The sequence below is a fragment of the Electrophorus electricus genome, chromosome 6 (assembly GCF_041902795.1).
Source record: "Electrophorus electricus isolate QZ-2024a chromosome 6, ASM4190279v1, whole genome shotgun sequence".
Taxonomy (NCBI): domain Eukaryota; kingdom Metazoa; phylum Chordata; class Actinopteri; order Gymnotiformes; family Gymnotidae; genus Electrophorus; species Electrophorus electricus.
Genome location: NC_137502.1, coordinates 29,368,149 through 29,383,902, shown reverse-complemented (window position 1 = coordinate 29,383,902; position 15,754 = coordinate 29,368,149). Strand labels below are relative to the sequence as shown.

At 44.2% G+C, this 15,754-nt stretch overlaps 1 protein-coding gene across 1 annotated transcript in view; it reads right to left on the bottom strand.

The window, feature by feature from the left end:
* LOC113586480 (retinoic acid receptor beta) overlaps positions 1–15,754 on the bottom strand; it is a 101,549-nt gene that overhangs the window by 53,738 nt on the left and 32,057 nt on the right. The window contains exon 2 of the mRNA XM_081716292.1: positions 10,300–10,733. Coding sequence (XP_081572418.1) covers positions 10,300–10,486 — 187 coding nt within the window. The 5' untranslated portion in view covers positions 10,487–10,733. The remainder of the gene's footprint in view (positions 1–10,299; positions 10,734–15,754) is intronic.

The following is a 15,754-nucleotide window of genomic DNA, read 5'->3' as shown; positions in this document are numbered from 1 at the left end:
AGTGGTTTTGTACTACGGCACATTCGCAGCATCTCTCGTGGCTCTGCCTCCTGAAAACAACCATGGCAACCACAATAGAAGGGTGCACCTCTGAAAACACACAGCAGGAAATGAATGTCAGTGTCTGTCTGTGCATTTACAGTGAGGAGAGATAGTGAGGGAGGATGCTAAGGGAGAGAGAGAGAGAGAGAGAGAGAGAGACAGAGCGCGACAGACATGGAGAAAGACAGGGAGAGTCGGACAGGTAAATTAGGAGAGTGGGATGGAATGAAACGAGAGGGATAGAGAGATGGTGATAAAGGAAAACTGAAAAGAAAGAGAGTGAGGCTGAGGGGAGAACAAGAGAAAGAGAAGGAGAGAGTTGTTCAGATAAAGTCCATTAAAGGCAAGTGCAGAGCAGGGCTTCCCATGGTTAGTAGTACTTTAGAAGCTCTGACTCCAGCTCTGAACTCATGCTACTAATATGACTCATATTTTTCCTGCTCTGTCAGCCTGGCCCTGCAGCAGCTCGCTAATTAAATAGTGCTGGGACACACACACACACACACACACACACACACATACACACACACACACACACACACACACACACACACACACACACACACACACACACACACATATATATACACTGCCTGGCCAAAAAAAAGGTCACCACCTGGATTTAACTAAGCAAATAGGTAAGAGCCTCCCATTGGATAATTACTGCATGGGTCATTATGTTTCAGATGGCAACAAGTTATTTAACCCGAACTGATGCAGTGAGTAGCTTCTCATTTGTTAAACAACCATGTCAAAAGACACATCCTGTGGTCCTGGAAAAGATGTTAATCTGTTTCAGAAGGGTTAAATTATTGGCATGCATCTAGCAGAGAAAACATCTAAGGAGATTGCTGAAACTACTAAAATCAGGTTAAGCACTGTCCAACGCATTATTGAAAAGTAGAAGGACAGTCAGGAAACATCATCTTCGAGGAAGGAATGTGGTCGGAAAAAAATCTTGAATGATCATGATCGGCGATCACTTAAACGTGTGGTGAAATCAAATTGTAGAAAACAGTAGAACTCAGGGATATGTTTAATAGCGAAAGTAAGAGCATTTTCACACGCACAATGCGAAGAGAACTCAAGGGATTGGGACTAAACAGCTGTGTAGCCATAAGAAAACCACTTGTCAGTGAGGCTAACCGACAAAAACGGCTTCAATTTGCTAGAGAGCATAAAGATTGGTCTTTGGAGCAATGGAAGAAGGTCATGTGGTCTGATGAGTCCAGATTTACCCTGTTCCAGAGTGATGGGCCCATAAGGGTAAGAAGAGATGCGGCTGAAGTGATGCACCCATCATGCTTAGTGCCTACCGTACAAGCCTATGGGGGCAGTGTTATGATCTGGGGTTGCTGCAGTTGGTCAGGTCTAGGTTTAGCAATGTTATGTGCCCAAAGAATGAGGTCAGCTTACTACCTGAATACACTGAACAACCAGGTTATTCCATCAATGCATTTTTACTTCCCTGATGGCACAGGCATATTCCAAGATGGCAATGCCAGGATTCATCAGGCTCAAATTGTGAAAGAGTGGTTCAGGGAGCATGAGACATCATTTTCACACATGGATTGGCCACCACAGAGTCCAGACCTGAACCCTATTAAGAATCTTTGGGATGTGCTAGAGAAGACTTTGCGCGGTGGTCCAAATCTCCCATCATCAATATAAGATCTTGGGGAAAAATTAATGCAACTCTGGACAGAAAGAAATGCGACATTGCAGAAGCTTGTGGAAATGATGCCACAGCGAATGCGTGCCGTAATCAAAGCTAAAGGCGGTCCAACAAAACATTTGAGTGTATGACCTCTTTTTGGCCAGGCAGTGTATATATATATATATATATATATATATATATATATATATATATATAAACTGATATATACTGATACATAATAAACTTGCACTGGTATCTCAACGTATTGTTCAAATATGTACTCGGTGTAAGTTTAAACGAGTGTATTTGCATCTCCTCTGCCCCCATGCTTGAGGCAGAAAGAACCTACACTGACTCTGCAGGTGGTGCACAGAAAGAAAGCCACAGCACGCTCGGACATGGGAGATCTAAACAGCAGTCTGAGGTTAGCAGTCAAGATAAGCACTACAATTATGGGCCACATCATTCTGGAGATCTCAAAGGACTCAAAAGTCCCAGCACAGACATACAGTGTGTGTGTGTGTGTGTGTGTGTGTGTGTGTGTGTGTGTGTGTGTCTGTAGCTTGCTGCATGTGAGTGTGTACACACACACACACACACACGCACACACACACACTGTATGTCTGTGCTGGGTCTTTGAGTTCTTTGAGATCTCCAGAATGTGTGTGTGTGTGGTGTATATATGCACATACACACACACACACACACACACACACACACACACACACACACGAGAGAGAGAGAGAGAGAGAGAGAGATTCATGATGACCTTGCTGTTAGAACCAGGGCACAGTCATTATTTGATTTATCAATATGACATTAGACTCTGGTATGGGTGTGGCAGGTGTGATAAGATGTTAGTTATGCAGAAATGGTAGACTGAAAATCTAACTGCACATCTTAATAAAATATCACATAAACAATACAAAATGTTGGAGTGACATAAGCTATTAAGTTAGTAATAACTGAAAATTGAATTGTAATTTAAGGACATCTTTTAGTAAAGGTCAATGTAAAGGTGAATGTATCCAAAATTATTATATTCACTAAATAATCCAAATTTATTGGCAGCTGGCAGAAAAGAAATCTCAAATTCATAGCTAGCAAGGGACTGTTGTTGAAGATTGTTCAAGATTTAATGTCACTCACATTTTGTTTTTCCACTGTATTAAACCCCATCACCTGCAATATTTATCTGAAGGCCTAGGTGTTCCAGTGGTTGAATGGCCATGCATTTGTTCTTACACTGCTGTCCACTGTGCAGAGCTGTGCAGATCTGAATAGTGATGTTCTGGAGGTGTTTCTGCCCATGCTAGGTACATCTTTACTCATTTGTGGTTTACAGCAAAGTCAAATATATTTTATATATATATATATATATGGTGATGTAAAGCTAGGTACCATAATGTGAAATGAAAAATAAGTTATTTTAAAGCAAGCGTTTATTTTACCACCTAAACAATAAAACTGCAAAAAATGTACACCATGTTTGAAAGAGGCACTTTCACGGTGTAGTGATGTATCCACTTGTACTAGGTCTCAGTGTGATTTATTTGCGTATCAGGGCAGGGTTATCTCCAACAATCTGCCTTCTTTGTGTGTTTCTCTTTATATGTTTAGCTTGCTGCATGTGAGTGTTTTTTATTTCTATGTTTGTGTTTGACTTTGCTGTTGAGTGGTTTTGGATAGAACTGAGTCAAGTGGCTGTTTTTAGCCCTGTGTTCTTATGTTTCTGCACTTTTAACAGCTTGTTAAAGAAAGGTCAGTGGTCAGCTTACTAGAAATTAGAACCGTAATATTGTTAGAAATGCTACAAGTAGGCCTGTTTCTCAGTCTTTTTAATTTCAGGACAATCAATGGAATTATTACAATCCACTTCATTTACTTAAGTTTACACAACAGTCAATATCTGTTTTTAATATTCAGTTTAGAAAATTAGTCACACTCAAATGATTATGGGTTAATACCTGTAAATGGTTAAAGGCAATCGACTGCCTCAAACCATGTGAATTGATTCAGCTTGTCAGGTAGTAAAGTCTATGAATAAGAGTGTAATATAAGGAATAATATATCTTGGTATTAATAAATGAACAAGAGTTATAGCAAAAATTTTATACATCCTGTTTTGATTTTAGTGAGTTTTTTTTTATTTGTAGGAGTGATATCAAAAAAGCTTGCTAGAGAGTGATCAATAATTTAAAAGACTGCCGCAAAACAAGTACAGCAGAGACTTAGCTTATACCAGCCTATTCTCAATAGACACTCTTTCCCTACATTTTTATGGCTCACGTGGGCATTTCCTTACACAAAAAGACCCAAGCACGCAAACACACACACACACACACACACACACACACGCACGTGCGTGCACTTACATGCAAACGCACCCTAGCCCAGCAAGAATGTGGCCGTGAGCAGTGGTGAAAGAAAGCCGGGTAGTGAAGAGGCAAGAGCCGGTTGGTGTTGAGGGATTATGGTGCTCGGACAACGGATGAAAGCGCTGATAAAATCCGGCGAGGTCATTCAGAGGTAACGTGTTGACAGGTACGTGCCCCCCCCCAACCCCACCCACCAGCCACACCCCCCACACCGCCACCTCCCCCATCCCCGCTCCCTTGACTGAGGCATTGGAGAGATGAAAGATGACAAGCAGTGAGTGAGAGCCTGAAGGAAACTGCCAAAACACAGCTTGATAGGCTCAGTCAGCACTGACAGCAGATTGCAGGATGGAATTAAGAACTGTTTTACACGAGTATCAGCATCGACTGCTGAATTCGCTGACCACCATTGCTCATAACTGCCGCATGACTAGCTCATAACTAGCTCATAACTACCTCATAACCAGCTCCTACTGGGCTCCTGGCTGACATGAGGCTGCAGTGTAGAGCACACACTAGCCCCAGAGTAACGCGGCAGAGGAACGTAAGCTTCAGTTCGTCCCAGTCGCTCGTTTGGCATTAAAAGCCACATTAATGGTGTTGAACTATGTGTTAACCCTCCCATTACCACAAGGTGTGACAAAAATTTGACAGAGTGAAAAGTGCATGCCACTAAGTTTAAACTCTTATCTCTGTGCCTCCTGTGTCTTTCACTCATTTACTCATTTATCTGAATGGAGTTTGATCGTTTACATATACCAGTCTAAAATGGTTCTTCTGGGGAGGGGGGTTAAAGAGAGAGAGAGAAAACTGGCAAAGTGAATTCATTTGAAGCAGATTTTCCACATTTCTTTACTAGATCAGTGCCATTCCCCAGAGTGTTGGCTGAAGTGTGAAATGTGTGTGTGTGTGTGTGTGTGTGTGTGTGTGTGTGTGTGTGTGGTGTTATTGCAGTCGCTAGCTGTCAGAATGAATCATTTCGACCACTTGCATCTCATGCAACGGACTCGCATTGTCTTTCTTGTCTCCTGCCCAAATGCCCACCTTTTGACTGATCTCAGTCAGTATAGGATCACTGCGCAAAGTCTGCCCCTCATTATATTATAACCCCTTATTATAACCCCTTATTATAATTAGAGTACAGGTTTAGTTGGCCTGTAGTCCAAAGAGCCATCAGCGGTCTCTTCAGGTAAATGCAAATGGCCACTCCTTATCATGTTCTGTAATGCTATTCCACTCTCATCTCTCTGCCTCATTTAGCAGCGCCGCCTCTGGAATGAGTGTCAACTTCTGACTTCAGATGGAACCGTAGGCGATAACCTCCCCAATGCAAGCTATGTACTGGTTAAGAGTAAAGAAAGGCAACTCTGTAAAATTTTTATAGCCAAAAGTCAGATGCAGTCCAATGCTGCTTTTGTCAGAACCCCCGGGTGCCGTGATCTTAATGACTCTTCAGCAGGTAATCTCTTGCCAGTGCATTCAGATATACTCTGATACTCTTACATGCTGTATGAATGACACAAACTGGCTCTATACAAACTGAGTGTAATGAAATCTACTTCCAGGTTTATTTTTGAAGCAAAAGGATTGGATCAGTTTCCCATTTTTCTCCATAATACCATAATGAAATTCAATATTTCAAAAGACTTTCCAAAGAGCCTAACTTTAAATAAAAAACTGGTGCATACTGGAACTATAGGTCTAGTTCATTTTTAAGTGTGCTTCAATTTACACATCAGATCCTGGCTAGTGTGCCCCATTCTCTGTCTCTCTCCCACTCACTGTCTGCCTACCTCTCTCTCTCTCTCTCTCTCTCTCTCTCTCTCTCTCTCTCTCTCTCTCTCTCTCTCTCTCTCTTTGTCTCACTTGCTCACTGCCTGTCTCTCCCTCACTCAATCTCTTTCTGCTTCTCTCTCTCTCTCTCTCTCTCTCTCTCTCTCGCTCTGTCTCTCTCTCTCGCTCTGTCTCTCGCATAGGGGAACTGGGGGAATCTGCCAGATGTTTTCCTGTTGAAGAAACAGTTCTGGAATAGTGCCTGAGTTGATGGAGATGAGCAACTCTGCTTAACCAATTGTGCGTAAGAACGTAGACATGGTGTGTGCGTGCCAGTTCCTGACTGAGAAACATCACTAGGTGTATCATTCCACATTCATCAGGAAAGGACGTTAGATCGTCTTCTCATCCTTCTATCCTTCTTTGGTATTCTAACACTTGCTGCTGTGATCTGCCTTAAATTCAGTTCATTATTAATTTGAGTCTCCATCAGTGTAACACCTGCAAAATAAGGTGAAGTTTGTTTGTGGGAACATCTGGGTAAACACAAAAGAACTGACCTAAATCTGTAGGGCCTTGGTGTTTGCAGGCTCACTATCAGAGCAGGCCAGGCCAATTAAGCTGTAAATGGGAACTCCCAGAATGCTGAAGTGGTCCTCTCAGGAGATGAGAGGCTGTGAGGAGGTACAGCGGCTATCAAACTGGTGCAAAGTCAACAATCTGTCTCTGAATGTGGGAAAAAAAGTGGTTGACTTCAGGAAAGTACATGGTGATCACTGTCCAATCAATATTGATGGTTCCTCCATAGAAATCGTTACAAGGGCCAAGTTTCTTGATGTCCACCCAGCAGAGAACATCACCTGTGCCCTCAATACCAGCTCCATAACCAAGAAAACCCAGCAGTGACTCCTGAAGAAGGTTGAAGAAAGTTCATCCTCCTGGCACCATGCTCACCATGTTCTACAGAGGAATAGTAGAGAGCATCCTCACCATGTTCTACATAAGAACAGTAGAGAGCATCCTAACCATGTTCTTCAGAGGAACCATATAGAGCAACCTCAATATGTTATACAGAGGAACCATACAGAGCATCCTGAACATCTGCATCACTGCGTGGTTTGGGAATTGCTCTGTTTCAGACCACAAGACCCTGCAGTGTATAGCGAGGACAGCCGAGAAGATCATCGAGTCTCTCTCTCCTCTCCATCATGGGCATTTCCAAAACACACTGCCTCCGTAAAACCACCAGCATAGTGGTCAACCGATGACTAACAACAAATATTTAACAAATGCTGTATTCCATATAACAACACCGTGTTCTTAAATTAGTGCACTGGCTGTTACCTTAGTGACTGCTCTGCACTGTAAGTGTATCTGTTAAAATGTCACAGTATAGTACAGTATAGTACATCCTTTGCATATCCACCCACCACAGTGTGGTGCACTGATCAGCATTGCCCTGTATGTTATCAATGGTCCTGTATTTTATATTGTCCCGGTACAGCCCCTCCTCCCAAATGCCTCCCTGTGTATGTTTGTCTGTGCGGCCACGCCCCCCTTGTGTTCCACACCTGATTCTTGTTGTGTCATTAGTATGCGTGCATAAAAGTCTGCTGTTGTGCGTCAACCATGTGCATTTAACCATGATAGCCTGCTTGCTACGTCTTCCTTGTATTGCGTTGTGTCAGAATAAACATATTTTTTCAGTTTTTGTGACTCGTCCCAACATCCTGCTATAACTCTTCGTCGTTACCGAAACATGGACCGCTGAAGGATGAGAAGGAAAAGGAAAAAGGGACGCAAACAGCCTTCCACAGCCCTCACGGAGAGATCCTCCATAATCTTGGGAATGCGCCATCCCCTTATTGCAGAGGACCGTGCCCCTAGTAGATCTTGGGAGGGTCCTGTGTGTGGTCCAGGGCTTGATTCCGCATCATAGGGTCCTGCTACCCCACAGAGAGACCATCAGTTATCCTGGCCTCACTCCATACTCCCACAACAGGGGAGGAGGCCAATGACTGATTTTGGGGGGGTCCTGAGCATGGTTCAGGGTTGGACTCTGCGGAGTCTTACGGACCCCAGCTGGAATCGGAAAGGGACTCCGCAGGGTACTACTACCCTTCCAGGGACTACCACGAGGGCTATGTGAAGTATGAAAGGAATGGGGAGTACAGTGACGTTAGTTGAACTCCGAGTCCGACCGTGGGGAGGATCCTTCGATGGAGGTGGAGGATGTCTTCTGTGGGGACTCTCCCTCGGTCAGCGACACAGCGTCTGCTGTACCAGAGCAACGAGCCACTGGTACCCAAGGTTCCGCCCAAGGCTCCGCCCAGGGCAGGCTGCTCTGAGCCAAGTAAGCCTCCGCATGTGACTTTCAGAGAGGTGTCACTGTCGTCTGAGGAGGAAACTCCTTCCACTAGGGCACACAGCCTCGGAACTCGTGCACCCGTACCTGAGCCTCATAGAGGCAAAAAGGAGGTGACACCAATGCCCACCCCAGAGACAGGCAAAGTAGTTGGTGCGCCTCCTGAAACGGGATTGCAGACGTCACCGCCCCCCAAGTTGGAGAGGGGCAATCCCCCACAGTCGGATAAGACTCCAGCCCAGCTGACAACTGGGGGACAGGCCAGGGCTCCTGCCGGCTTCTACGGACTCTTTAACAATCCTTTATGCAATTTTGTAACCTTCCTTGTCACTGTGTCCGTCCCCATGACGTTGTCCGTTTCAGTCCCTTTGTCCCCCTTTGTGTCTGTGCCTGTCAGTGTGTCCGTCCCCGTGTCTGTTGTCATCTTGGTCCCTGTCCTTCCCCCCTCTGTCCTGCTTGCACTGGCCCGTGTCGGGTCGCTCAGTCCTCTGGCTTCGCCATTTGGCGTTGGCTTCGAGGCTGTGGCCCGATAGGCTGGAGCGCCAGGAGTCACGCCATTAAGGACGGGCTCTGTCATGGTACGGCCCCTCCTCCCAAATGTCTCCCCATGTGTGTTTGTGTGTGTGTATATGTTCGAACGTGTGGCCATGTCCTCCCTGTGTTCCACACCTGATCCTTGTTGTGTCATTAGTATGCATGTATAAAGGTCTGCTGTTTTTATGTGTCGATTGTGTTTAACCATGATAGCCTGCATGCTACATCTTTGTTGTGTTGTGCTGTGTCAGAATAAACACGTTTCAGTTTTACGTGACTCGTCCCCGTATCCTGCTTTAACTCCTTATTAATACATATATTTATTGTTTACACTTATGTTCTTCTTTAGTGTTGTACCACGGTCCTGGAGGAACGTTATTTGCTTTCTCTGCATAACTGTATAGAGCTGGAATAACAATAAAAAGCCTCTTGACTTGACTGTTGACTCTTGTCTTTCAATCATTCAGTACCAATAATTTGTCATTCATCTGTCTTTCTCTGTGGCTGAGACTCATCCAGCTCTTTCTAATTATGGTGCATAGAACAGAGAGAGAAGGAGAGAAAGGAAGGACAAGAAGGCTTTGGTTTGTTTCAATGAGGGTACTACAATTATTTCATCCTGTACCGAAAATATGGCAACAGTTTCAAAGGAATCCAGGGATTCTTTCTGTCATAATTATTCTGTGCTGCTGCTGTGTGGCCCCCCACCCTCCTCCATGCTCAGAGTTCGGCTTTAGCAAAGCTCAGTGACAGCATTTCATGACCTAAAGTACATACACACATACACACACACACACACACAAACAAAAACACACACACGCCCTCACATACTAATTATGGGTAATAAGAAAAATATAATGAATCTACTCCATCAGTCAGCTCCTGCTATAATATAAGACTTCTGTGATGAAAGACCTATAATGTTAGACTGCTATAATGTTAGACTTCTGTGATGTAAGACTTCTGTGATGTTAGACTGCTATAATGTAAGACTTCTGTGATGTAAGACTGCTATAATGTTAGACTGCTATAATGTAAGACTTCTGTGATGTAAGACTGCTATAATGTTAGACTGCTATAATGTTAGACTGCTATAATGTAAGACTTCTGTGATGTAAGACTTCTGTGATGTTAGACTGCTATAATGTAAGACTTCTGTGATGTAAGACTGCTATAATGTTAGACTGCTATAATGTTAGACTGCTATAATGTAAGACTTCTGTGATGTAAGACTGCTATAATGTTAGACTGCTATAATGTTAGACTTCTGTGATGTAAGACTGCTATAATGTTAGACTGCTATAATGTTAGACTGCTATAATGTAAGACTGCTATAATGTAAGACTGCTATGTTAGACTGCTATAATGTAAGACTTCTGTGATGTGAGACTTTTATAATGTTAGACTGCTATAATGTTAGACTTCTATAATGTAAGACTGCTATAATGTAAGACTGCTATAATGTAAGACTTCTGTGATATAAGACTGAGCAGGGCACGTTGGTCTTGCACTTACTACCTGGGAAGGAAATAGAAAGGAGCTGGACTCACCCACGGGAGAAGGGGTTCCCGCACTGCTGGGGGGGTTGGGTGGGTGGAGCCTCGGGGTGGGGGAGGGCAAGGGCACAGAGCTGATGACGGAGGGGAAGAGGAACGGGTACATGCCCGTCCGGTAACGCCTCATCTGGACGACCGAGGAATTGCAACGGGACGCTGAAGACCTGCTGGCCGTCTTCATTCCATAGCGGGACAGTAGGGTGAGTCAGAGCAGGGAGGGAGATGGGTGTGGTTCTTTGCAGGCCGGAAGCAGTGAGGTCCCTCACTCACCAGGGGGCGGTGAAGCCATTGGGGCACAACCCCCAGAATGCACTCAGTGCGCCCAGGGGCTGGGCCAGACTGCACTCTCCTCCGTGATGCACCAATCAAAGCGCATGACTGGGTCTGATGTCACTCTGCGTACAGCATGGTCTTAGTTGTTCTGAAGCCTGCAAAAAAAATGCCATTATTAATTACAGACCACTTTTTCCATGTTGCTCGATACATACAATTTCCATTAACCATCAGCCATAAATGACTGTAGGTTCAAATCTACAATTTTTTGCTCTACTCTTCATGCAAATGTAAAATATGTAAAGCTCCACTGAAAATATTACATGCCTCAAATTGTCAAATACCTACAAGAAATATGATTTCTATCAAATAGTAACCACAGTCAACCATAGTCACTCATTTGCTGATTTTAAGCCTAACAGGAACATAACAAAGGAGATGTTTCTTGTTATTTTTAAAAATTAAACATTTTAAAAAGGCTCAGTGACCAATGTGAACTAACCAAACAAGTCAAATGGTCTTTTGTGACTAATCTTAATGGTTGTCAGTGGTTCATTTGTGGGCTGGAAGTTGCTCCCATGTAAGAATGCATTTCATGGCCACTGCTGTGCTCTGTACCATAACATAGTGACATTAGTGCCTCATACCCCTCTAAGGAGAGTCTGAGCTTGTCTCTGTATGGTGTTGTCTGGGTGCTGGGACCCGCTTGCTCCCACCTAGCCTCCCACCCCCCGGCAGATGGAGGTGAGGCATAAGAGGGGAGTAGAAGGGAGGGTGAGCGTCTCAGCGCAGGTGCTAAATCCTGTTTAACGGAGTTATAAACTGCGTCAGGATAATGGCGGCCATAACGCCCTAATCTGCAGTTAAGGTGCAGTTAAAGTGATGTGCAACCACAGTTCATAATTAACGGCTGCCAGATAACAACACCGTCCTACTGTGCTGAGAGTTGAGAGAGAGCGAGAGAGATTCTTGAATATTCACTGCATACTTCTGAGTGATGTCTTTTCCCCTCAGATGAACTAATCAACTGCAATAATACATATTGGAATTTGTCCATGTCCAAATCCATCTATACACCAACCGTCTTCTGAATCCCTGGCTGGGAAATGACAGTAATTTCCACCTGCGTGTTCGCGTGCATGTGTGCCATGACTGCTGGATCGTGTGAAGCTGACAACAGTGCTGCTCCTCCTTTTGCTCAACCAATTCCCTCCAGGAGGTGGGGGGGGGGAACGGGAGCGGAGCAGAGAGGGGAGGGGAGTGCACGCCAGCAGAGGGGAGCCAGGGGAGCTGCCGGTTTGATATCTCTCTCTCGGGCGTGCGTAGCCCTGCCGACATCAACAAACATTTTCATGCTTGTTACATCCAATCACCTCACATGAGACTGAAGCGACCCAGTGTGTGCGAGGTGAATTTGAAATGGAAACTGCCTCACAGAGGAGAGAGAGAGAGAGAGAGAGAGAGAGAGAGAGAGAGAGAGAGAGAGAGAGAGAGAAGAGAGGGAGAGACTGACTGCAGGCATGTGCTTCACAGCCAACCAGAGAATCTCAATAACAAACTAAAAGCACATCAGTACTAACGGACAGCGATAACAGAATAGCTACAAGCTAAAGCCTGATATCAGACAGTCCTCCTCTGCGGCCTGCTATCCCCCCAACCTCCATCCTCTCCCTGTCCCCAAATCACTGTGTCCAGAGTTAGAATCAACACAGGAATGGAAAAGCAGAGAGAGGTGAATCTCAGTTTAAGACTGAATAAATCCAGTTTGATGATGAAGTGCCATGATCCTATTGATCCTTCCAGGACCATTTTTTCAAGTGACCAACTGCAACTTCTCCATGTTTTTGATTTATAAAGCAAACATTTATTGATTTATTTACTTGTTCTCAGGAAATGTGATGTGGTATAACAATGAACTAGACCAACAGACCTCCTAAACCAAGATGGATGATGTGCCCAAGGAGCAAAAATAATCCAAAATGTTCCAGAAATCTTGCTGCTACTTTTTCTGTTTTGATAGGGGCAGTGTATATTGGTTTCATTAAAATATGATTGACTTTTCAACAGTGCATGCCATCTAAATAACAAGGAGCCGCCAGAATGTTGTATCAATGCATTCTGTATGCTGATTTTAGTTTATTACTGGGCGTAATGAACATGATGTTGAAAATGGGTGGAATGCCCTTTCCCTGGCTCCACTAGAGACTCTAACTAGATTGTGTGCATGGCTTTTGGCACTGAAATGCTGGGCTTGGGTCAATAATTACAGCTCCTGATTAGTCTTCAATGGAGGTTTTTTTATGAGGGCTTTTTGGAGACATTAGCGCGTAAACATCTGAATGACATGGCGCTGTTACTGAGGGAAAGCTTTTTGAGCTAAAAAGTGCTCCCAACCACCCCCACCTCTTCCTATAACGACAGCACCAGTTTGACCAGCTCTCCTTAGACCATAATTTGGCCTGTTTGCTCCGTTTCTGGAAGAACCTCAAGTAGCTCCTACCTGGATTTTTAAGAATAAACACTGTGATGCTTGGCTGGGTAAAATAAGTGCTGTGAGCAAAGCCTAATGTTCTTTAGCTAGATTTTAAAGACAAGTGCATTGGGAACATGGGAAAACACAAAGCACTATGGGCAGTGCATCTCAGGGGGCTATTACATGTGTAATCAAGTCAAAACAAATCCTTCAGTCTATCAATATAAAACCTCTTGCAAGAAAAGCTAATGGGACTTTAAGAAAACTACATTAAATCTGTAGTCCTATGGTAAATACTGGAAAATAACGAGTGTTTCTATTTGTGTATTTTTGTGCCACAGTAAAGTTGAGTAAAATGCGTCAAACACAAGCTCTGTTCAGGTTCAATCAGACGCAGCTCTCGGCATCACACCCTTATTTCAGGGTCAGTGTTTTGCAGGCTCACAGAAGTCAATCTTGACAAGCACTTCTGCACAATAATACACTCCTTTCCCATTGCCTGTTCACGGTGGAATTAAGCAGACTCAAATCCCTGCAGGTTTGCGCACCATGCATAAAGAAACCATCCGGCGAATCTCATGTCATCAGAGTTCGTTATTCAACTGTCTTGTTTGTGAAACGTGCACACCTTACCCAGAAGAGCTGCTGCTTCTCTAGACAATATCACCATGTGGAAACCCAGGCTCCACAGTTGGAACTGTGCATGCTGATGCTAACCTAGATCTATCAGTGAAATCGCTGCAACCACAACTATAATAAAAAAAAAAAGCACTGCAAATTTACTTTCACCGGAGGGATATAAAGTGAACTAACAAGAATATGATAACAAGAACGAAAAATAGAACTTGACTCAAAGAGTTGGAACGCAGCAAGCGATGAAATAGAGCAGCCCTTCAATTGCAGTCTTTTTTGGTTTGTTGCACCTAGAAGATCTTTAACCCAAATTACCATTTATACCCAGAAGTCCTAATAATGACTCCTGCCACTAGCACACAGCTGCTATATCACAGAATCTAAAATTGGCCTTGTACCTTCCCCCGCAGCAGCACAACAAACCAGTTTGCATAATTCATGAGTTTACATAGCGAGACTAGCGCCATCAGTGCTGATAGAAATCCAATAGCAATAACAAGGGCTGCTAATGCAGTGTTGGAGGACTATATTTAGCCAGAGGCCTAACCGACGAGTTGATAAAGAAAATGGAGCGCTTTCTTCACACTCGTGGTCTCGGCAGTCACTTACACTTGAGAGGGGCATGAATTGTACAAAGCCCAGAAAGCCATAGGCGCTACACCCAGCACTGCCCTCAGTGACAGCAGTATAAGCCTCAGCTGTCTACAAATTATTAACCACTACAGAATCACCACAACAATGGGCCTGGTTTTACAATCCAAAAAAATGCACAAAATACTACAGCGACAAGAACAATGCTGCGTCCTTTTTTCAAAGGATAAGCAGCTGACTATAGTAAGCATTATGGTGCGTAAGCTGCCATCAGCCATAAACAACTGTAGGTAAGCTGCCAGGCACAAGAAGAGATCAGTTATCATAAAAGTAAACTTAATGACAGCTTGTTCTTCTAACACCTCTGATAGGACTGGTCCTGTTCAGATAAGGGCCAGAGAGAAAGAAGAGTTAATAATCCTAAAACCGAGACACACACACACACAACACCCAGGTCCACTGCAAAAGGTCAGTAGGATTGTACGGCACTGCAGATATCGACAACTCCATCAATCAGAGGCCAGGCACTCGACAGCAGTCCACGACGATTGTTCGTGGATTAATCACCTTGGGGATCAATTACAAAATCGTTTAGGCATTGCAGCATGAGGTTTGGAGATAAAGAGGTCTGGATGATCCCCTCAAGGGTCAGAACATGCCAGTAGGCGGCCCTGGAGCCATCCCGATGGGCTGTGATTGGCCTAGGCCTCCTGTCTTGGGACTGGTGCCTTATGGGTACAGACCCATGATAGTAGGGTTGGACAGTGAGGAACTGCTCCCTCTCTCCTAAAGCATTATGGATCTCCAGGCATGAACAAGGCTGCAGAACAGAGTAGACACAGAGAGCAACTGAGGTAGTATGTTGTGCACTGGAGAAATGACAGAATCCCCCCCCCCCTCTTCAGTGCTGATACTGACCTCTGGGGGTTTACTGTAGAAGAACACACTCACATATAAACACACACACACACAAATACATATATATATATATATATATATATATAGAGAGAGAGAGAGAGAGAGAGAGAGAGAGAGAGAGAGACACACACACACACCTTATACTGTACATACAATATTGCAGCATCGGTAACTGATGGATGGGTAATACCTAGAGTCATGCATATTTAAAAATCCTCCCACAGGCCAATGGATGAATTCACATAAAATCTCTCTCTTACCAGTGAGAGTGCATTGTGCAGAAATGGTACAGACACCAGGCCAGACGAGTACACAAACATACACTCTCCCCTTGTTTCCCCCTGTTTTCCTGTCACAAGGGAGGCTCTCTATGGGTGATATCATTATCAGATCTGCCTGCAACTCTGAACTGCCTGTACTCTGCCCTTGAGAGTGGCCGGAGGCAAACCAACCCCCATCGCCCCCCAACTCCTCATATTCACACATACACACACACACACACACACACACACATTTTGAGGGCAGGAGGAAGTCCAGCCAGAGCATCTTTAACACACCACA